The 23,762-nt window shown below is 38.6% G+C and overlaps 1 protein-coding gene across 10 annotated transcripts in view; it reads left to right on the forward strand.

Moving 5' to 3' along the window:
* SCMH1 (Scm polycomb group protein homolog 1) overlaps positions 1 to 23,762 on the forward strand; it is a 240,650-nt gene that overhangs the window by 49,451 nt on the left and 167,437 nt on the right. For 4 of the 10 annotated variants that reach the window (XM_023727153.1, XM_023727151.1, XM_023727152.1 and 1 more), the window contains 3 exons: positions 12,644 to 12,772; positions 16,298 to 16,366; positions 17,014 to 17,037. In XM_023727153.1, coding sequence (XP_023582921.1) covers positions 12,760 to 12,772; positions 16,298 to 16,366; positions 17,014 to 17,037 — 106 coding nt within the window. In that variant the 5' untranslated portion in view covers positions 12,644 to 12,759. Of the gene's footprint in view, positions 1 to 12,643; positions 12,773 to 12,888; positions 12,943 to 16,099; positions 16,367 to 17,013; positions 17,038 to 23,762 lie in introns of those variants that run through there. The other 6 variants (XM_004371882.2, XM_023727157.1, XM_023727155.1 and 3 more) reach the window with 5 other exon arrangements.

The following is a 23,762-nucleotide window of genomic DNA, read 5'->3' on the forward strand; positions in this document are numbered from 1 at the left end:
TTTTGTGAGTTAGAATTTTGTTCTACATCCTTTTCCAGCTCTGTCCAGGACCCTCTATTGTGATCCCAGCCAGAGCAGTCAGTGGTGGTAGCGGGGCACCATGTAACTGTACTGGACTCAGTCTGGTGGAGGCCGTGGTAGTGGGGTCCATTAGTCCTTTGGACTAATCTTTTCCATGTTTCTTGTTCTCTTCATTCTCCTTTGCTTCCAAAGGGGTGAGACCAGTGAAATATCTTAGATGGCTGCTCACAGGCTTTTAAGACCCCAGACGCTACTCACCAAGGTAGAATGTAGAACATTGTCTTTAGAAACTGTGTTATGCCAGTTGAGCTCGACGTTCCCCAAGATCATGGTCCCCACAGCCGTCCACCCAGCAAGTCCATCCCTTAGGGAGTTTGGAACTGTCTATGGAGCTTCCATGACCTTTCCTTGTATAAGTTGTGCTGGCTTCCCCAGTATTGTGTACTGTCTTACCCTTCACCAAAGTTACCACTTATCTATTGTCTATTTAGTTCCCCTCTACTCCTCCCATCCTTCATAACCAACAAAGATTGTTTCTTTTTGTGTGTAAACTTACATGAGTTTTTACAGTAGAGGTCTCATACAGTATTTGTCCTTTTGTGATTGACTTATTTCACTCAGCATAATGTCCTCCAGTTTCATCCATGTTATGAGATGCTTCACAGGTTCATCATCCTTCTTTCTCGTTGCATAATACTTCCTTGTGTGTATGTGCCATAGTTTTTTATCCATTCATCTGTTGACGTGTGTCTAGGTTGTTTCTGTCTTTTTGCTGTTGTGAACAGTGCTGCAGTGAATATGGGTGTGCATATGTCTATTTGTGTGACAGCTTTTATTTCTCTAGGATATATTTCTAGGAGTGGGATTGCATTTTGTAGTGCTTTTTTCTGTGGTGCTGACGTTTTCTTTGTTCCTCTTACTCTCCTGTTCTGAGTTCCTTTTGTTTGTGGATTTTTTTGTTCATTTCTTTTGTTTTTGTAGGTTTTGTTTTTACTGAGGCTTTATGTTTTTCTTCTTTGTTTTGATGAGTAGGTTAACTTTCTTAGTGGTTACTTTGAAATTTACCCTTATCTTCCTAGATTTGAACCACTCTATTTTACTTGGTATCGCTTTGCCTTCCTCTCTATTAGAAGGTTCTATAACCTACACCGTTTATTCCCTCTTTTATTGTTCTGATGCTGTTGTCATTTACAGATAAACCTCTCTGGTTCCCTGTTGTAATTCTTTTGGTTATGCATAGTCCTTAAGAGTTCATTTCCTAGGTTGGTATCTGGCTAACACAATCCTGTGTCCTAGATTCAGCCTGTGATCTGATGTTGTTTGTTCTCAGATCGCAGAACTCCCTTTAATAAGTCTTGTAAGTTTGGTTTTGTTTTTACATACTCCCTTAATTTCTGTTTATCTGGAAGTGACCTAATTTCACCATCATATTTGAGTGAGAGTTTTGCAGCATGTATTACTCTTGGCTGGCAATTTTTTTCTTTCAAGATTTTATATATATCATCCCATTGCCTTCTTGCCTGCATGGTTTCTGCCAAATAATCTGAGCTTAGTCTTATTGTTTCTCCTCTGTATGTGACTTTTTGTTTTTCTTGAGCTGCTCTCAAGATTCTTTGTTTGTCTTTGGTTTTAGCGAGTGTAATTGTGACATGCCTTGGTGATTTTCTTTTGGGGTCTATCCTATATGGGGTTCGTTGAGCTTCTCGGGTGGTCAGCTTTTCATCTTTCATGATATTGGGGAAATTTTCTGTCAGCAATTCTTCAATGATCCTCTCTGTGTTTTCTGTTTTCTCCCCCGTTCTGGAATTCCAATCACTTGTAGATTTTTGCTTTTGATTGTATCCCACATAATTCTCAGGGTTTCTTCATTTTTCCTTGTTCTTTTTTTTTATTTTTCCTCCAGCAGAGTTGTAGCCAAGTGTTTGTCTTCAATTTAGCTGATCCTATCTTCCATCGTTTCAAACCTGTTCCTCAGCCCTTCTAGGACACTGTCCATTTCTGAAATCTTGTTGTTTATCTTTTGGATTTCTAATTGTTGTTTTTGTATGATTTCTAGTTGTGAATTTATTTTAGCATTTTGTTCCTGTATTATTTTCTTGAATTCTTCCATTTTTTGGTCTGTATTTTTCATGAATTTGTCGGCCTTTTCTATGAATTTGTCTATTTTTTCCTCATTTTTGTCTGCTTTTTGTTTCAACTCTTGGATAATTCTGAATATTAGAGATTTGTTCCCTATCAGTTAGGTGTAGTGCCTTTTCTTGTACTGGAAAGTTATCTGGTATTTTATTTTGGACAGCTACTGGAACCATCCTGTCCTGTTTTTGTAAATGTTTTGATATTGTCTGCTGTCTTCGGGGCATTCAGTGGTTATTTTCCTCATTTATTGATTGTATATTTGTTTGTTTCATCCTGATTTTTTGTTTTATTTGGTTATGTCTGAGTAGGCAGGCTGTGCATTCTTTGTTGTTTGCTCATCTGTGGGCACGATACTTTTCACCTCTTTCTCCAATGGGCAGGGTCAGTCACTCAGGTATGGTTCAGCAGGGCAGATCCAGCTGAAGGGGAGTTGCTGGGATGGGTTGTTTGTGGCACATACCAGGGCTGACAGTGTGGACCGGGAATCAGTGCAGGGCAGGTTCCAGTAAGTCGTGTCTGTGCTACTTGGGAGTGTGATGTTCAGCACACGGTGCAGGTAGGCAGGAAAGACGGAGTAGATTGTGATGTGTGGAGCTAAGATGGATGTGGGAAAGAGGAGAGAGAAGAGAGATGGACCGGAGCCAAAAACAAAGAAAAGGAGTGCTAAGGGAGCTTGCTATTGGAGTGGAGAGATGAGAGACTGAGAAATGGGAAAAAACAAAAAGGAAAAGAAAAAGGGTAAAAAAAAAAAAAGAATAAATAGAGAAACTGGAAATGAAGAAAGACAAAAAGGGAATAAGAGAGAGAAGAAAACAAAACAAAGAAACAATAAAAAAACCAAAACAAAAAAAAAATACAAGAAAACAGAAATGCCCCCAGGGATGTCCCTGTGCCTCTGCACAGAGTAAGGGAGTAGTTTCCAAGCCGCACGGTACTTCCCAGCTTGAAGGAGCTCCCAAGCCAGGAAAAGGAAAAAAAAAAAAGAATCAAAACAGAACAAATTAGAGCAAACAAACAACCAAAAAAGCCCTGTGGGTCCCACTAGCATGGCGGCATGGGCTGGGAAGTAGTTGCACAGTCTAGTGGTGTTTCGCAGCCTTTCAGGAAGAAGCAAAGATGGCACATGGAGCCAGGTATTTGAGAGAAAGGAGAGGGAGGTGGTGAGAGGTAAGGAAGAAATCTAAAGAAGCAGAAAAAAGCAACACCAGCAGCCAACAAAAGGCACTCAGGGAGCCGGCCAGTGCGGGCGGGTGAATCCAAGTGACACTGGGGTAAAGCTGGTCCTTCCCAGCCAGGAGACTGTGGCTGCAGGAAGCAGAGGAGACTAAGTTGGGTTGAAGAATGGTGGGGGGTGGGAAAGCATATATCACTGGTTACCGGTTGTTCTGTCTCCTGCTGGAAGCTCCATGAAGCTGCTTTCTCATACCCCCTGTTCGCTGATCTCTGATAGGAGTCCAAGATGGCGGATCTGTGCTGCGGTAGCTGATAGGGGACCTCTGCATGTATCTCTCCTCGCTCTCTGTTCTCAGTCAGTTTCTTATTCCATTCAGTACTTGGCTGAGTTCTTTATCTCTTGCTTTGATGCTTAGGGTTTCAGGATTGACGTGTAATGTAACTCTGTTTGACTTAGTTTTTCTGATCTTTGCTGCGGAGGGATTGCGTGGTGCTTCTGACTATAGTGCCATGTTGTCCAGAAGTCGAACTGTAAGACTTTTAACATTCTTTCCAAACCTAGTAGTTCTGTGTGTACCAACAGACTGATTATCAAGCACTAAGGAGGTCTCCAGTGTGACTTTGACATGGCTGACTTGAGTGGAGGACAAAGTGATATAAGAGAAAATCCAATATAAAATTTGAATTTACACAACAGATTACTTTGTAGTGAACATTGACTTATTTTTATAAAGATTTCTTTTAACTAACTAGCCATCTTGGTGTGCTCAAAATATACTTCATTTTTAAATAAAAATTCCATTTACACTTAACCTTTCAGGACTGTATTTACTGAGTAAAATACATCAGATACATATTGCTCATTATTTCAAAGAAGGAAGGGCTTTCAGAGTAAAGTAGTAGCTGTCAGGTTAAGTTGTAGTGGATAGCGAGGCAATAACTGAGCTGGGCCCTGCTGCTGCTACCCCGTATACTCATAATATAATAGAGCTTACCTGTTGCTGTCGAGTCAATTCCAACTCATGGCAACCCCATGAGGTACAAAGTAGAACTGCTGCATGGGGTTTTTTTGGCTGTAATCTTTGTGGAAGCAGATCGCTAGGCCTTTCTTCCATAGTGCCATTGGGTGAGTTTGAACCACCAACCTGTAGGTTAGTAGTTGAGCCCAAATCGTTTGTACCATCCAGGGACCAATAGTAGAGCTTAAAGGGACCCTATAGATCATGAAGCAAGTTCAACCCCTTCATTTTACAAATGAGAAAAGTGAAAACCAAAGATGATATGTAACCAGAACATAGTCATAAAGTAGTCTAGCTAGAACTTGACTCTGAAAGATTAAACTATATAAAATGCCTCCCGCAGTGCCAGTAAGTGGTAGATGAAGAAGCAAAAGGGAAGGAAGATAATTTTGTTCTTATTTCTCGTGCTCTCATATCACATCTCTGTAAGCCTTCAGAGAGGAAGTCGGTATTGTAGATACATATGCTAACCATGCAAAACCTAAACTTGCACAGTGTTGTAATAAGATACCAGGAAGTCTGTATCCCCATGAAATTATTGGATCTCAGGTTTGGAAAGGACTTTAAAGGTCACCTAGTCACCTCAGTCTTCTTCCTGAAGATTTAGTATCTCCATCAAGATATTATTTTACCTCTGCTTTTACACCCCCAATGATAGCAAATTCCTACCTTCCCGGAGAGCTCATCCCACCTTTGGGTACCTCTGACTGTTAGAAAATACTTCCTAGTAATGAGTTGAAGTCTGTCTGCCTGTAGCTTCCGCCCGCTAGTCCTAGTTCTCTCCCTTGGGGTCATATAGAACAAGTAGAACAAATCTCATCTCTCCTCTGTATGAGATCCCTCCAGATATTTGAAAATGCACTCATGTTTCTCCTGAGTCTTTTCTTCTCCTGATTATACCTTCTCAGTTTCTTAAACCCTCTCTATCCTTGTTTTCTTTTAAATGAGACTGTTAGTCTGTGTCACATTCAGGATGTAAGAGCTGGATTTGAACATAAAACTTTACCTCTAATGTGTACTGACTGGCAGAGAATAGAGCATAAAAGAACATTATCTCCTTTGTTCCAGACGCTTACCAGGATAATGATGATGATGATGCAGTCCAAAACTTCTGACTTCCCCTAGGTTACTTATTTCATGACATCAGATCCCGTATATTATCTGCCAGGAAGCATGATGGGGCACCATTGGTACCACTAAACTTTTCCCCTGTTCAAGAAGCATGAACCAGAAGCATTCTAAAAAGTGTCAGCTTCTATGCTCTGGGCCACACCTCTGGAAATATTATATATAGTTGAGTTCTGCTAGAACCACATGTAAGACAAAGGGAGTCATAACCTTTCTGCATTTTCATTAGCCATTCATTGCTAGCTGCCTTGCTTGTTAAAGGAAATACTGATTTTCTCTGGGGTTCTTCTCTCTGTGTGCACAGGCAGATACGTATAATTGCTACAGAGGGAATAGTAGGAGGGAAATTGCCAAGAAGAGATATGCTCCATCTTCTTTGTTCACATCTGCTACATGGCAAGACAGGATTTATTGCTCTCTTTGAGAAAGGGATTACCCAGCTTGTTTCCGCTCCCCCTCTTCTGGAAAATCATCCCAGAGGAGTATTACCATCTTATCATGCTTATCTTTAAATGAAGAAAAAGAAAGAGAGCTGGAGGCAGAGAATCCACTGAGAGGCACTCAGAATACTTGCTAATTCAAGAGAGTGGCTGATTGGTGGCACATCCCAGACCAGACCCCAGTCTGTCTCCTGCCTCCGTTGTAGTTTGTCCTCCATGACCTCAGTGTGGGCAGGTATTCTGCTCCCAGCCTTTCTGTTTTGATGGATCTCTGCATACAGGCATAGGGTTATGGTTTATTAAAACCGCAACTGGTATCTAACACTGAAAGAATTCTGCCTTTTCTTAGTGGGTTTTGAGAAGTACACTTGGTGCTTCTTTTTTTCTGTTCTCCAGTTTCCATTTCTGGGGACACATTCCTCCTCCCTCCCTCTCCCTTCTTTTTCCCACTCCACTTCTTTCTTTTCCTTCTCTCTCTCTTTCATCATCACATTCGTGTGTGCCTACAAGCCTACGTTATTTCTTTTGCATTTTTGTCTCTATGAATATTTAAAATATGATACCTATGGACTGATAGTTTGGAGTAGATATGTCCTAAATTTAATCTACTTTTACCTGATTAAATCTCAGACTGTGCCTAATTTTATTCAGTGTCCAGATCAAGCTAATAAACATCAATGCTTCAATTTCTACCATAGTGAAATAGGTAGAGTATCAGTATTCACATATGGTTATAGTTCTCCCCAAGCTGGGCTATTTCATGTTAGAAGATTTGTAAGATTTCTTCTTTTTTATGAGATTGGTTGTTGTTGTTGTTGTTGTTTGTTTTTGGCAGGGGAGGCAGTATAATTAAGAACATAGTTTGGGTTCAGATTCTTGGTTTTCTACTGACTGTGACCTTTGAGAAAGATTCTAAACTTCTCTGGACATAATTTGCTCATTAATAAAAAGGGGTAATGATATTAAGTGGTGAGGGTTCAACAAGATGATGTCATTAAAATACTCAGCATATTGAGAGACCGAGTAGCTGGGGCTGGGGCCTGGGGACCATAGTCTCAGGGGACATCTAGGTCAATTGGCATAATATAGTTCATAAAGAAAATGTTCTAATCCCTCTTTGGTGAGTAGCGTCTGGGGTCCTAAAAGCTTGCGAGCGGCCATCTAAGATACATCTATTGTTCCATTCCACCAGAGCAACAGAGAATGAAGAAAACCAAAAAACACAAGGAAAATATCAGCCCAAAGAACTGAGGGACCACATGAACCAGAGACTCCACCAGCTTAAGACCAGAAGTACTAGATGGAGCCTGGCTATCACTCTGATAGGGATCACAGCAGAGAGTCCCAGACAGAGTGGGAGAAAAATGTAGAACAGAACTCAGATTCACAAAAAAAGATCAGACTTCCTGGTCTTACAGAGACTGAAGGAACCCCTGAAACTATGGCCCCCAGATACTTTGCTAACCCAGATCTGAAACCATTCCCAAAGCCCACTTTTTAGGCAAAGATTAGACAGGCCTATAAAATGAAAAATAACACACATGCGGAAAATGCTTCTTAGTTCAGTCAAATATACGAGATCAAATGGGCAACTCCTGTCCAGGGGCAAGACAAGAAGGCAGGAAGGGACAGGAGCTGGACGAACAGACACAGGGAACCCTGGTTGGAAAGGGGGAGCATGCTGACACATTGTGAGGATTGCAACCAATGTCACGGAGCAATGTGTGTATGAATTTTGAATGAGAAATTAACTTGAGCTGTAAACTTTCATCTAAAGCACAATAAAAAATTAATTAAAAAAATACTCAGCATAATATCTGCATATAATATGCATGTAATGATAGCTGTTACAATAATGGGAAGGTCCCTAGGTGATGAAAACACTTTGCACTCAACTGCTAACCTAAAGGTTGGTGGTTCAAACCCACTGTAAGTACCACTGAAAAAAAGGCCTAGTGATCTGCTTCAGTTAGGATTACATCCAAGAAAACCCTATAGAGCAGTTCTACTCTGTAACACATGAAATAACCATGAGTTGGAATCAACTTGATGGCAACTAACAACAATTACTTAATGGAGTCCCCAGGTGGCATAAATGGTTAAGTGCTTAGATACTAACCAAAAGGTTGGCAGTTTGAACACACCCAGAGGCACCTCAGAAGAAAGCCCTGGTGATCTGCTCCTGAAAGTTGAAAGCCCCACGGAATGCAGTTCTCCTGTAACACATGGGGTCACCATGAGTTGGAATGGACTCAACGGCAACTGGCTTTTATTATAATAATAATGATAATATAAATAACATTAACTGTCAGTTTGTCATACTGTTGTGCCTTGAATGTTGCTGTGATGCTGAAAGCTACACCACTGGTATTTCAACACCAGCAGGGTCACACATGGTGGACAGGTTTCAGTGGAGCTTACAGACTAGGAAGAAGGACATGATGATCAACTGCTGAAAAAAAAATTAGCCAATGAAAACCTTATGAATAACAGTAGAACATTGTCTAATATGCTGCTGGAAGATGAACCCCTCAGGTTGGAAGGCACTCGAAATATGACTGGGAAGAGTTGCCTCCTCAAAGTAGAGTTGACCTAAATAACATGAATGGGGAAAAGCTTTCAGGACCTTCATTTGCTGATGTGGCACGGCTCAAAATGAGAAGAAACAGCTGCAAACATCAATTAATAATTGGAATGCGGAATGTACGAAGTATGACTCTAGGAAAATTGGAAATCATCAAAAATGAAATGGAACGCATAAACATCGATATCCTAGGCATTAGCAAGCTGAAATGGACTGATGTTGACCATTTTGAATCCAACAATCATATTCTTCTATGCTGGGAATGACAACTTTAAGAGAAATGGCACATTCATCGTCAAAAAGAACATTTCAAGATCTATCCTGAAGTACAATGCTGTCAGTGATAGGATAATATCCATATGCCTACAAGGAAGACCAGTTAATACAACTATTATTCAAATTTACCCACCAACCACTAATGCCAAAGATGAAAAACTTGAAGATTTTTACCAGCTTCTGCAGTCCGAAATTGATCGAACATGCAGTCAGGATGCATTGATAATTATTGGTGATGGGAATGCAAAAGTTGGAAACAAAGAAGAAGGATCTGTAGTTGAAAACTATGGCCTTGGTGATAGAAACAGTGCTGGAGATTGCATGAGAGAATTTTGCAAAACCAATAACTTCTGCATTGCAAATACCTTTTTTCAACAACATAAACAGCAACTATACACATGGACCTCTCCAGATGGAATATATAGGAATCAAACTGAGTGCATCTGTGGAAAGAGATGATGGAAAAGCTCAATATCATTAGTTAGAACAAGGTCAGGGGCCAACTGTGGAACAGACCATCAATTGCTCATATAAAAGTTCAAATTGAAGCTGAAGAAAATTAGAACAACTCCACGAGAGCCAAAGTACAACCCTGAGTATATCCCACCTGAATTTAGAGACCATCTGGAGTAGATTTGACATGTTGAACACTAATGACCGAAGACCAGACGAGTTGTAGAATGACATCAAGGACATCATACATGAAGAAAGCAAGAGGTCATTAAAAAGTCAGGAAAGAAAGAAAAGACAAAAATGAATGTCAGAAGAGACTCTGAAACTTTTGAACATTGAGTAGCTAAAGCAAAAAGAAGAAATGCTGAAGTAAAAGAACTGAACAGAATATTTCAAAGGGCAGCTCGAGAAGACAAAGTAAAGTATTACAATGACATGTGAAAAACCTGGAGTTAGAAAACCAAAAGGGAAGAACACACTTGGCATTTCTCAAGCTGAAAGAACTGAAGAAACAATTCAAGCCTCGAGTTGCAATATTGAAGGATTCTATGGGGAAAATATTAAACATTGCAGGAAACATCAAAAGAAGGTGGAAGAAATACACAGAGTCACAAGACCAAAGAGAATTGGTAGACGTTCAACCACTGCAGGAGGTAAGCATATGATCAGGAACCGATGGTGCTGAAGGAAGAGGTTCCAGTTGCACTGAAGGCATTGGAGAAAAACAAGTCTCCAGGAATTGATGGAATACCAATTGAGATGTTTCAACAAATGGATGCAATGCTGGAAGCACTCACTTGTCTATGCCAAGAAGTTTGGAAGACAGCTACCTGGCCAAATGACTGAAAGAGATCCATATTTGTGCCCATTCCAAAGAAAGGTGATCCAACCAAATGTGGAAGTTATTGAACAATATCATTAATATCACACACGAGTAAAATTTTGCTGAAGATCATTCAAAAGCTGTTGCAGCAGTACATCAACAAGGAACTGCCAGAAATTCAAGCCAGATTCAGTAGAGGATGTGAAACCAGGGATATTATTGCTGATGTCACATGGATCCTGGCTGAAAGCAGAGAATACCAGAAAGATGTTTACCTGTGGTTTACTGACTGCAAAGGCATTTGACTGTGTGAATCATAACAAATTATGGATGACATTGTGAAGAATGGGAATTCCAGAACACTTAATTGTGCTCAAGAGGAACCTCCACATAGATGAAGAGGCAGTCATTCGAATAGAACAAGGGGATACTGAGTGGTTTAAAGTCAGGAAAGGTGTGTGCCAGGGTTGTGTCCTTTCACCATACTTATTCTATCTGTATGCTAAGCATATAATCCGAGAAGCTGAACTATATGAAGAAGGGCGAGGCATCAGGATTGGAGGAAGATGCATTAACAACCTGCGTTATGCAGATGACACAGCCTTGCTTGCTGAAAGTGAAGAGAACTTGAAGTACTTACTGATGAAGATTAAAGACCAGTATGGATTACACCTCAACATAAAGAAAACAAAAATCCTCACAACTGGACCAATAAGCACCATCATGATAAACAGAGAAAAGATTGAAATTGTCAAGGATTTCATTTTACTTGAATCCACAATCAACACCCTTGGAGTTAGAAGTCAAGAAATCGAACAACTCATCGCATTGGGCAAATCTGCTGCAGAAGACCTCTCTGTAAAGTGTTAAAAAGCAAAGATGTCACCTTGAAGACTAAGGTTCGCCTGACTGAAGCCATGGTGTTTCCAATCGCCTCATATGTGTGGGAAAGCTGGACAATGAATAAGGAAGACCAAAGAAGAATTGCAGCCTTTGAATTATGGTGTTGGCAAAGAATATTAGTGTACCATGGTCTGCCAAAGAATGAACAAATTTGTCTTAGAAGAAGTACAACCAGATTGTTCCTTAGAAGTAAGAATGACGAGACTTCATCTCATATACTTTGGACATGTTATCAGAGAAGGACATCATGCTAGGTAAAGTAAAGAGTCAGGGAAAAAGAGGAAGACCCTCAACGAGATGGACTGACAACAGTGGCTGCAACAATGGGCTCAAGCATAACAACGATCATGAGAGTGGCACAAGACCAGGCCTTGTTTCGTTCTGTTGTACATAGGGTCGCTATGAGTCAGAACTGACTCAAAGGTACCTAACAACAATAACATATTTTCTAGGGTGTTCTGGAGAGTACTTTCTTCATGTCTTAGGGCTCTGAACATCCACTTTGAGGATCTGAGGTTACTCTTCTTACTCTAGATCCTTAATTACATTACTGTCTTTTGTAATAAACACAGGTACTTTTTCCCCAAGAAGATTGCATTACCATAATTTTTAAAGGTGTCAATAGTCAAAGGAAACCAAAGGGAGAAGAGGCAAATTAGATTCTATTGGATATTCTATAGGGTAGTTGCCCAAATTTAGATAGTAAAATCATCAGGGGCTAGTTAATATCAGGAGGTTGTAATATCCTTTTTGTAAGTATTTTTGTAATGTTCAGAATCTACATTTTCCTTGTGAGAAAGGCAATAATCAGCAAGTTTTTCCTTAATAATGCCTGTTACCTTTATTATGCACTTTTGAAGCCTTTTTTTTTTTCTTGTTTTTCACAACAACATAGGGAAACAAGTAGCATTGAGATTCTCATCACCTCCATTTTACTGATAAGAAAACTGAGGCTCGGTGCAGTTAAGATATTTACCTAAAGTCTTAAAGTCAGTAATTTTAAGGGAAAATAGAGTTGAAATTCAACTCTATGTTTTAACTTCCAATTCTGCATTTTTTGTTTTGTTTTTATTTTGTTTTTGCTGTATTATACAACCAAGTAAACCCAAACCAAACCTATTACCATCTAGTGGATTTCGCCTCATAGCTACTATAAGACAGAGTACAACTGACCCATAGAGTTTTCAAGGCTGTTATCTTTACAGAGGTAGACTGCCACATCTTTCTCCTATGGAGCAGCTGGTAGATTTGAACCAAGTAGACTGTGTTAAAGGAAGGAATGAAGGTTCTTTAGAAGAACTAGGAAGCTGAATAGTGTTACAGAAGCTACTGACAAAAAAATTGCTACAACCTTATTTGCCCTATGACCACGTTATTGTGTTTTTACTATCTTTTGATTTGCTGCCTTAACCTGGTTAGTTAGAAACTATATTTATATTTGTTATTTGCATAGGACCAAATGTAACAAATATCTGTATTTTTTATTTCTGGGAATATAGAGGCTTAGGTAAAATTAAACCTATGGTACTTGCTATAAGGTACCTTCCAATCCTGAAATTTTCTAATATCCAAAAACATGTATTTAAGTGTGTCGTACTTTCCTTATAATGCAGCACAGTTTATTAGCACTTAAACGGTCTCAGTACTTTACAGGGTAGTAAGTGTTCCACTTGCCCCCATTTTACAGATGGAGACATTAACATACAGAGAAGCTAACTTGCCGGAGGTCAGAGCAAGGTATTGGTGGATCCAGGGATAAATCTCAAGCCTCTTAACTCCTTGACCAGTTTTAGTCCATCGACTATGCAGCCTAGTGGTAAGTATCTTTTTTATGCTATCCTGAAGGTAAGATGGTTTAAAAGACCAAGCAAGGACTGAATTTAAAGAATTCCTTGTTACTAATTAGACCATTAATTGTTCTTTTCTTTATAGCCATGATGTCATTCATGTCATTGGCATGAATTTTCCAAGTTGGGAGAAGAGGTTGTAAGTTTTAATTTTTAAATACATAAAAAATTTCTATAACAGCTATCTTAGGGTTTTCCAGAGAAACAGAACCTGTATATAATTTATATATATAAATAATATAGAGAGTGTGTGTGTGTATAACACGCATACACACACACACACACACACACACACACACACACACACAGAGACAGATTTAAGGAATTGGCTCATGCAGTTGTGGGGCTGGCAAGTCCAAAATTCATAGGTCAGACAACAGGCTGAAAACTCCAGCATTCTTGTGTCTGAAATTGCTAGGCCAGGTAGCGGGCTGGAAATTCCAGCAGGATGTCTGTTTGCACTTGAGGCAAAATCTGTCTCCCTAGGGAAAAGTCAGTTTTTGCTCTTAAGGCCTTCAACTGATTGCATGAGGCCCACCCATATTGCATTGCCATTGAGTCTGGCTTTGCTGTCTTTACTGAAGTATTTTTTCCTAAATTGCATTGGTTGCTTTTGAGTATTGGTTTATTAATGATCTTGCAGCCTGTTACTACTTATCGTGGCTTCCTTGTATCAGTTTTGTGTATACTGGTAGCTCATCTTTACTTTAGCAATATAGTTTTACAATATAAAAACTTGTATATAAATGGAATATATATTACATGTTTAATTTTTAATAATAGGCTCTTCCTAATTATAAAAAATACTTGTGAAAAATTTTAAACATGAATTCAATTATCATCCCCTAATATCTTTTGTCTGTCAAAAAATTTTAAGCCAGACCTAGTTTCTAATTTTATTTAATTAATATTAATTTGAATTAATAAAGTTAGCTAAATTAACTAAGCAAACTTAATAAAGTATTAATTTTACTTTACTAATAATGTAGAGGAGAACAGACATAGCAGGTTACTAGAAAGACAGGGGACATCCAACCAGAAGGGAAAACAAACACTTGTTGGAATGCAACATTGACCAGGTGACAGGAGTATAGTGGATAAGGCAAGTCATACCAGACGAGATCAGAGAAGTGGGCAGGAGCTTTGTAAGTGGGCATGGCTTTGTAAGTCATCCTAACTCATTGGGACGCTATTGGAGGCCTTTATGCAGGAAAATGACATTATCCATTTTATATCTTAAAAGGCTTATTCTGACTTCTATGTGGAAAACAGATTGGAGTTGAGCAAGAGTAGAAGCAGGAATATAAGTTACGAGGCTGTTCTAATGGTCCAGGTGAGAGGTAGTGGTGACTTGAACTAGAGTGTGAGAAGTGAGATTAAGAGCAGTAGATGGATTGGGGATAGGGTCCAACAGAATCTACTGATAGATTGGATGTGAGCATAAAAGAAATAGATGCATCAAGGATAATTTGAGGACTTTTTGCTTGAGCAGCTAGGGTGATGGAGGTGCCATTTACTAGGTTGAGGAAGACTATAAGAGAAATAGATTAGCAGCTGGTGGTATCAAGGATTTTGTTTTAGCCATGTTAAATTTGAAATGTCTGAGTGATAACTATGTGGAGATGGCCCATAGGCAGTTGTATATGTGAATGTGGAATTCCAAGAAGGGGCCAGTGCTGGAAATATGAATTTGGGAGTAATATCAGTAGAGTGGTGAACAGAAAAATTCTATTTGAATGAGTTGAGGAGATAATGTGAGGGGAGGAAGTGAGGAGGCAATGACTGTAGACAACTCTTTGAATAAGTTTTTCCATTAAGGAGAACAGAGAAATGGAAATATGTAGCAGAAGGGATAAGTGTGGAAGAGGGTTGCAGGGAGAGGGGGAGGGTGGATGTTGTGTGTTTGGGGGATTTTTTTGGTGGGAGGTAATGGCGCAGTATGAATGCTGGTGCAAATGATCTATTAGAAAGGGGGTACTTGGAAAGTTCTTGAGAGTGAGAAGCAGTGGGATTTGGAGCAAAAATGAAGAGGTGACTTTTGATTTAAAAAAAAAAGACAAGGACACTTCATCCACAGTAATGGGAGGGAAGGCAGAGAGAATGAAGAATGAGTACATTCATTAATTCACCAAACATAAACTGAGCACCTGCTCTATACTAGGCACTAGATACACCATGGAGCCCTGGTGGCACAGTAGTGAAGAGTTCGGCTACTAACCAAGTTTGACAGTTCGAATCTGCCAGCTGCTCCTTGGAAACCCTATGGGGGCAGTTCTACTCTGTCCAATAGGGTCACTATGAGTCAGAATCGACTGGACAGCAATGGGTTAACAGGTTTTAGATATACCACTCAATAAGACCAAGTCCCCACTTTAATGAAATGAGAGGCACGTAGAAGGGTTCCTAGCCTTTCATTTCTGTTTTCTCAGTGAACCCTAAATTAAGATCATCCTCTAAGAGTGGGGTTGGGGAGGGAAAATGTGTATATATAAACTTTGAGTAGTGAGAAGAAGATAATGAAAATTTTTTGTTTGTTTTTGGAAAGTGAAAAGCAAACACAGTAGGGAAATGTGTGATTTCTGGGCAGCATTAAGCGGCATTTGGGAATTATAACTATGAGTTTAAAAAGTGAGACCAGTAGCTTGCATTTGTTTTCCTTCAACACTTTTGAGCTGCTGGGGTAGGCATGAGATAGGTGGATAATTGGCTTTAAGCAGAGTTAAGATTGAGGTTTTTCTAGGCAAGTTTAGCAAAAAAACGTGGAAGGGAGTTAAAAGTGTTTGCCAGGAGTAATTATAATGAGGCACCTTGGAATCTAAGCTGAGTAAGAAGAGAAGTGAAGACATAATGGGGTGGGGTGGTTGATGGTGAGAAAGTGGTAGAGTCAGTAGACTAACTTGAATTTTCAAACAAGGAAAATGTTTTTCCATTATATAAATAATGTATTGTCTTTACAGAAAATTTGAAAATACAGAAATTAGAAAATGGAAAGGGAGAAAAAAATGCAGTACCACCACCCAAACATAATCAGTGTTTATATTTGCTGTGTTTCTGTCTTCTAGTCATTTTTTTGGTGGGGAGGATATGTTCTCTGTTTTTGCTTTCTTACATAGTTGTGATTATTCCATGAATATATATTTTTTTAACCAGATAACATTATTACTTAAACATTTCCCATTTTGTTACATAGCCTTTGTAAAAATTTAATGGCTGCAAAATATTTTGTCGAGTGATTGCATTACAGTATCTTAACCAGTCTTCTGTTTTGAACATTTAGGTGATTGCCCCCCCCCCCCACTTTTTTGCTATTATAAATAATGCTATGTTACACATATTTTTAAATAAAGCTTTTTCCCCTATATTTTGGATTCTTACGTTAGAATAGAATCCAGAAGTGGAGTACTTTATCAAAAACTGTTGATACATACTGCCAAGTGAATAAGCATTGAATCTTGTATTTTCCTTCCACATGACTACTTTCTCTCTTCCTTCAGTAATAGACTGGAATGATGTTAGGAAACACAAATATGGTCACCTATCAGAATCTACATCCCAATATCAAGGTAAGAAAAATACTGTTTAGCATGGAAAATCTTTATTTGACATTCTTTATCATAAAACTTTTGTTTTTAGAGGTTTCTAAATTGGAATCAACTCGCCAGCAAAGGTTTGGTTTTTTTGCTTTGTTTTAATTGTGCAAATAACTCACTGACTAAAGCAAAAGCAAATATTACTGTTTATAGAGGTATCTACAAAAGCAATGTGTTTTGTTTTGGGCTGGAAATCAGGAAACCTAGATTCTGAGTGTAGATAATCCCAAATTAGCGTCATAGCTTTAGGCATAGTTCCTTAGCCTCTCTACATTTGCATAGTGTTTAGGCTACAGAGTAAAGCAGAATTAGGTGGTACACTTCCACAACTACTACTAATAAACCCAAACCCAAAAGCCAAACCGGTTGCCATTGAGTCAATTGCAACTCATAGCAACCCTATAGGATAGAGTACAACTGCCGCATGGGGTTTCCAAGGAGCTGCTGGTAGGTTTGAACTGCGGACCTTTTGGTTAGCAGCCGAGCTCACTTACATTTAAAATGAAGAGAACTGGACTAAACCGACTCTCAAGCCTCCATCTTATCCCAGAATTTCACCTTTCTATCATTTTGGTATGTTTGTCATGATGACTTACGCTAAACATTTTTTTCTTTAATAGAAGCTGCTGACATTCTGGAGCTAGGTAAGATACTTTTCTCGAGTTTTCTGTTACATAAGGGAATCACTAAACCAGGGGTTAGATTATATCAACTAGAGAAAATTCTATGTGTTTCTGTTTTATAAACTAATGAATCCTGTGCTTTTGTCTGCCTAATGAGCCCATGGAATTAATCTTAGCTGTCACTTCAGGTCCTCCTTATGTGGAGACCACAGACCAGCAAACAAAAAGAAAGGGGTGCTAATTACGTAGAGTACAGGGAGGAATGGGAGCTGAACCAAACTATGGAAGTAGCCTCTTGTTTCACTGCAGCCAAAGCTAACACAAACCCCCATTGTCCATAAATCAGAATTTGGTGGAATTTTCCCAAAAGAAATTATTCATGAGATAATTTGAATTGAAATTAAACCTGAATATTTTCTGAATTTAATAGCTGAAGAAAAACTGAAATATTAAAATATTATCAAGTAAACAAGAATCAGAATGATACTGCCTTTGGTTTCATCCTTGCTTAGTATACTTCATGACTAGGATTTTAGGACTAAAACTAATGTTAATGATATTTCTCATCAGTCTTAAACCTCTTACGTCATTTAAACTCCTTCTCCATGTTACATAAATATTGGTATCTTGATGTTTTTATCGGTTTTTGTTCAAGTATTTTATATATTTTGTTACTGCAACTTCGTGTATCCAGCTCTATTATTATCATTGTTTATTTGCTTCCTCTTGCCTTTTCTTCCAATTACATATTTCTGTCTATTGCCTACTGACAGTGATAGAAAATAACAAAGTAGTAGAACACTGGACTAGAAGTCAGAACTCCTGGGTTTTTTGAGAGCCAACTCTGCCACTCAGTAACTTTGTAACTCTGATCCTTAGTTTCCTGATTTATAAGCTGGGGATAATAATCCCATTCTTCCTACTTCATATGGTTGTTAAAAAGATTACATGAGCTAGTGGACGTGAAAACATCTTATAAACTCTCAAATACTTTTCAACTTTGGAGGATTGTTATGATTTTCATTCTGTTCAGCAACTGTACTCAGAGCTTACTCTTGAGTCAAATCTTGTGACATTCTTTGAAGTGACACATTATATGAATGTGAGCTGAAGAAAAGAATGAAATAATGCAGATAAAGTGCCTGGCATTTGGTAAACAATAAGCAATAGTCATTTTTTGTTATTTCTTAAGACTTGACTCAAATGTTCTAAGGTAATAGTGTGTGGTGGAAAAAAGCATGGATATAGGAATCAGACAGGCCTTGGTTCAAATTCCTATTCCCTCACTTACCAGTTTTATGACTTTAGGTAGTCTACTTAATCTTTTCGAGCCTATTTCCTCATTTGTAAAAAAGAAATGAAAGCTGCTGTGCAAGTTATTATGAACATTGGAGATAATGAACGTAGTCTGGCACAGTGCAGGCAAATAGAAGGCACAAATGATTGTCGCTGCTGTATTTGATTTTGTTAGTAATATGAATGATAAACCACCACTTGTCTGTTACTTTGTTGTATTGTGGTGGCTTAAATGTTGCTGTGTTCCTGGAAGCTATGCAACCGGTATTTCAAATACCAGCAGGGTTATCCATGGTAGACAGGTTTCAGCAGAGCTTCCAGACTAAGACAGACTAGAAAGAAGGACCTGACAGTCTACTTCTAAAAAAAATGGGCAGTGCAAACCTTATGAATAGCAAAGGAACATTGTCTGATATAGTGCCAGAACATGAGCCCCTCAGGTTAGAAGGCCTTAATGATGTGGATGGAGTAGGCTTTCAGGACCTTCATTTGCTGATGTGGCACGACTCAAACTGAGAAGAAATAGCTGCAAATAGCCATTAACACAAAACACAGAATGTACAAAGTATGAATCTATGAAAATTGTCAAAAATTAACTGGAATGCTTGAAGATAGATATCCTAGGCATTAGTGAGCTGAAATGGACTGGTACTGATAATTTTGAATCAGGCAGTCGTAAGGTCTGCTATGCCAGGAATGACAAATTGAAGAGGAATGATGTCACATTCATCATCAACAAGAACATTTCAAGGTCTATCCTGAAGTACAGCGCCATCAGTGATAGAATAATATCCATACGCCTACAAGGAAGACCAGTTAATACAACTATTATTCAAATTTACACACCAACCACTAAGGCCAAAGATGAGAAAATTGAAGATTTTTACCAACTTCTGCAGTCTGAAATTGATCAGACATGCAATCAGGATGCATTGATAATTACTGGTGATTAGAATGTGAAAATTGGAAACAAAGAAGAATGATCAGTACTTGGGAAATATGGCCTGGTGATAAAACAACATCAGAGATCACATAATAGAATTTTGCAAGACCAACGACCTATTCATTGGAAATACCTTTTTTCAACAACGTAAATGGTGGCTATACACATGGACCTTGCCAGATAGAATACACATCCGAGGAAACAGACGATGGAAAAGCTCAATATCATCAGTTAGAACAAGGCCAGGGGCCAAGTGCGGAACAGACCATCAATTGCTCATATAAAAGTGCAAGTTGAAGTTGAAGAAAATTAGAACAAGTCCACGAAAGCCGAAGTGCAATGTTGAGTATATCCCCCCTGAATTTAGAGACTATCTCAAGAATAGATTTGATGTGTTGAACACTAATGACCAAAAACCAGTCGAGTTGTGAAATGACATCAAGGACATCATACATGAAGAAAGCAAGAGGTCATTAAAAAGTCAGGAAAGAAAGAAAAGACCAAAATGGATGTCAGAAGAGACTCTGAAACTTGCTCTTAAACGTAGAGTAGCTAAAGCAAATGGAAGAAATGATGAAGTAAAAGTGCTAAACAGAAGATCTGAAAGGGTGACTTGAAAAGAAAGAGTAAAGTATTATAATGAAATGTGCAAAGACTTGGAGTTAGAAAACCAAAAGGGAAGAACACGCTCGGCACTTCTTAAGCTGAAAGAACTGAAGAAAAAATTCAAGCCTCAAGTTGTAATATTAAAGGATTCTATGGACAAAATATTGAATGATGCAGGAAACATCAAAAGAAAATAGAAGGAATACACAGAGTCATTGTACCAAAAACAATTGGTCAACGTTCAACCATTTCAGGAGGAAGCATATAATCAAGAACTGATGGCATTGAGGGAAGAACTCCAAGCTGCACTGAAGGCATTGGAGAAAAACAAGTCTCCAGGAAATGACAAATACAAATTGAGATGTTTCAACGAATGGATGCGATGCTGGAAGTGCTCACTTGTCTATGCTAAGAAATTTGGAAGACAGCTACACGGCCAACTGACTGGAAGAGATCCATATATGTGCCCATTCCAAAGAAAGGCGATCCAACAGAATGCAGAAATTATCGAACAATATTATTAATGTCACACACAAATAAAATTTTACTGAAGATAATACAAAAACAGTTGCAGCAGTACATCGACAGGGAACTGCCAGAAGTTCAGGCTGGATTCAGAAGGGGACGTGGAACCAGGGATATCATTGCTGATGTCAGATGGATCTTGGCTGAAAGCACAGAATACCAGAAAGATGTTTACCTGTGGTTTATTGACTATGCAAAGGCATTTGATTGTGTGAAACAGAACAGATTATGGATAACATTGCGAACAATGGGAATTCCAGAACACGTCATTGTGTTCATGAGGAGCCTGTACATAGACCAAGAGGCAGTCTTTCTAACAGAAACAAGGAGATACTGCTTGGTTTAAAACCAGAAAAGGTGTGCATCATGGTTGTATCCTTTCACCAGACTATATGAAGAAGAACGCGGCATCAGGATTGGAGAAATAATCATAAACAGCCTGCGATGTACAGATGACACAACCTTGCTTGCTGAAAGTGAAGAGGACTTGAAGCACTTACTGATGAAGATCAAAGACTCCAGCCTTTAGTATGGATTACACCTTAACATATAGAAAACAAAAATCCTCACAACTTGACCAGTAAGCAACACCTTGATAAACAGAGAAAAGATTGAAGTTGTCAAGGATTTCATTTTATTTGGATCCACAATCAATGCCAATGGGCGCAGCAGTCAAGAAATCAATCATTGTATTGCATTGGGCAAATCTGCCGCAAAAGACCTCTTTAAAGTGTTAAAGAGTAAAGGTGTCACTTTGAGAACTAAGGTGAGCCCCACCCATGCCTCTTATGTGTGTGAAAGCTGAACAGTGAGTAAGAGGACCAAAGTAGATTGATACCTTTGAATTATGGTGTTGGTAAAGAATATTGAATATACTATGAACTGCCAAAAGAATGAACAAGTCTGTCTTGGAAGAAGTACAGCCAGAATGCTGTTTAGAATCAAGGCTGGCGAAACTTCATCTCAGGTACTTTGGACATGTTATCAGGAGGGACCAGTCCCTGGAGATGGACATCATGCTTGGTAAAACAGAGGGTCAGTGAAAAAAGAGGAAGACCCTCAAGGAGATGGATTGACACAGTGGCTGCCACAATGTGCTCAAACTGTGAGGATGGCACAGGACCGGACAGTGTTTTGCTTTGTTTTACATAGAGTCACTATGGGTTGGAAGGGACTCGATGGCACCTAACAACAGTTAATGATAATAACAATTATAATTCAGTGACAACTTATGCATGTTTTAAACAACCTATTTGTTGACAGAAGATTGTGAAAAGGCTTCATAATCAGTGGATACTCAATTTAAAGTACGTCAGTTTTTAAGTGATGTTGAAATTTGAAAGCATTTTTTTCTCGTGAGAGTGGAAGTAGCATAGCCAGACATCCTGATAAGTTAATCCTGCATATTTCATTTCTCCTGTTGAACATAGAGAGCAGCCCCAAGTATCACACTGAAATAAAATAAGTAAATTTGCCGAATCTCAGAGTTGTAAGAAACCCTTAAAAATAATCTAATCTCGCCTACCCTCTGACATTTTTAATTTCTTATAAAACATCTCATCAGAAGGTTATCCATTTTCTTCTTGAACTCCTCAAGTTGTTGGGAACCTACAACCTGCTCAGGCAACTCACTTCATATTGAGACAGATATTTATTTAGCCGAAATCTATTTCTTTGTAAATTCTATTAGTTATACTTTTTTTTTAATTTTTTTTTTCTTGTTTTTGGTGAAAATTTATACAGTAAATTAGGTTCCCATTTGACAATTTCTGTACAAATTGTTTGGTGATATTAGTTACATTTTTCACATTATGTCTACATGCTCTTTAATTGTATTCTGGTTGTTCTGTTTCCAGTACTGTAATTTCCCTGCCCTCTTATCTTCTCATCTTTGCTTTAGAATAAATGTTGACTTTTTGGTCTCATATAGATAGTTTTTTAGTAGAGCGCTGTATTTATGGATAATATTCTTCATTTTGTGTGCCACTTTGTTGTTTCACTAAAAGGGATCCCAGGGGATAGTTTTGGTTCAGTTTTTAATGAGTATCTCAGGGAGATAGTCTCAAGGAGCGCTCTGTTCTCAATTGGTCCAGTTAGTCTGGACTTTTTTTAAGAATTTGAGTTTTGTTCTGGATTTTTCCCACATTCTATCTGAGACCATCTATTATGATCCTGGTCAGAACAGGCAGTAGTGGTAGCCAGGCACCGTCTAGTTCTTCTGGTCTCAGGATAGATGAGGCTGTGGCTCGTGTAGGTTATTTGCCTAGCAGACTTGTTTCTTCTCTGAGACTTTGGTTTCCTTCTTACTGTTTTGCTCCTGAAGAGTAGAAACCAATAGTTGTATCTTAGATGGATGCTCGCAAGCTTTTAAGACCCTCAGATGCTATTCAGTTCACTAGGATAGATGCAGAACATGAGCTTTGTGAACTATATTATGCCAGTTGACTGAGTTGTCCCATGAGACTAAGGTTCTAAGCCTTCAAACCTAGAAAACCAATCTTACAAGGTGTTTGATTATGTCTGAGGAGAATCAGTAGTTTTGTCTTCTATTAATATATGTGCCTGCACACACATAGCTGTACTTACATGTATGTATAGATATTTCTATTATGCATACCCATGTGACACCTGTACCTACCCATATACTTCTATGCTAATTCACTCATACACTTTTATGCCAGTGCACATAAATATGTGACCATACACTCTTTTTTTGATCTTTATTGGAGTTATTGCCAGATTATATCTGTCATTTTTTTTACTACAAACATCTTTTTCCCTTGAGCAGTTTTCAGCAACATAATTTACTTTGGTCAAGCTGTGTTCACTACACTTACGTTTGGTGCCACTTTTCCCATCGCCAAAAATAACAAGTATCTACCATCTAGAGCATGATTCCCCTTGCCCCCCCCAACCACTCCCTCGTAACTGCCAGTGAACATTGGTCTTTATATATATCTATTCTTGTCTTCTTATAAAGAGGGATAATACGATGTTTATCCTCATGTGATTGACTTATTTCACTTAGTATTATATCCTCCGGGTCCATCCATGTTATGATATGTTTTGTGAACTCATCATTGTTCTTTATGGTTGCTTAGTATTCCATTGTATGTATGTACCACATTTTGCTTATCCATTCATCTGTTGGTAGGCACTTAGGTTGTTTCCACTTTTTTTTTTTTTTGCTACTGTGAATAATGTTGCAATGAACATAGGTGTGCATATGTCTGTTTGTGTCACTTCTGTTAGGTCTCTAGCATATATACCTAGGAGTGGGATTTCTGGAGCATAGGGTAGTTCTATTTCTAGTTTTTTGAGGAAGTGCCATACCATTTTCCATAGTGATTTTACCATTTTATGGTCCCACCGACAG

This window comes from Trichechus manatus, unplaced genomic scaffold (genome assembly GCF_000243295.1).
Source record: "Trichechus manatus latirostris isolate Lorelei unplaced genomic scaffold, TriManLat1.0 scaffold00015, whole genome shotgun sequence".
NCBI classification, from domain to species: domain Eukaryota; kingdom Metazoa; phylum Chordata; class Mammalia; order Sirenia; family Trichechidae; genus Trichechus; species Trichechus manatus.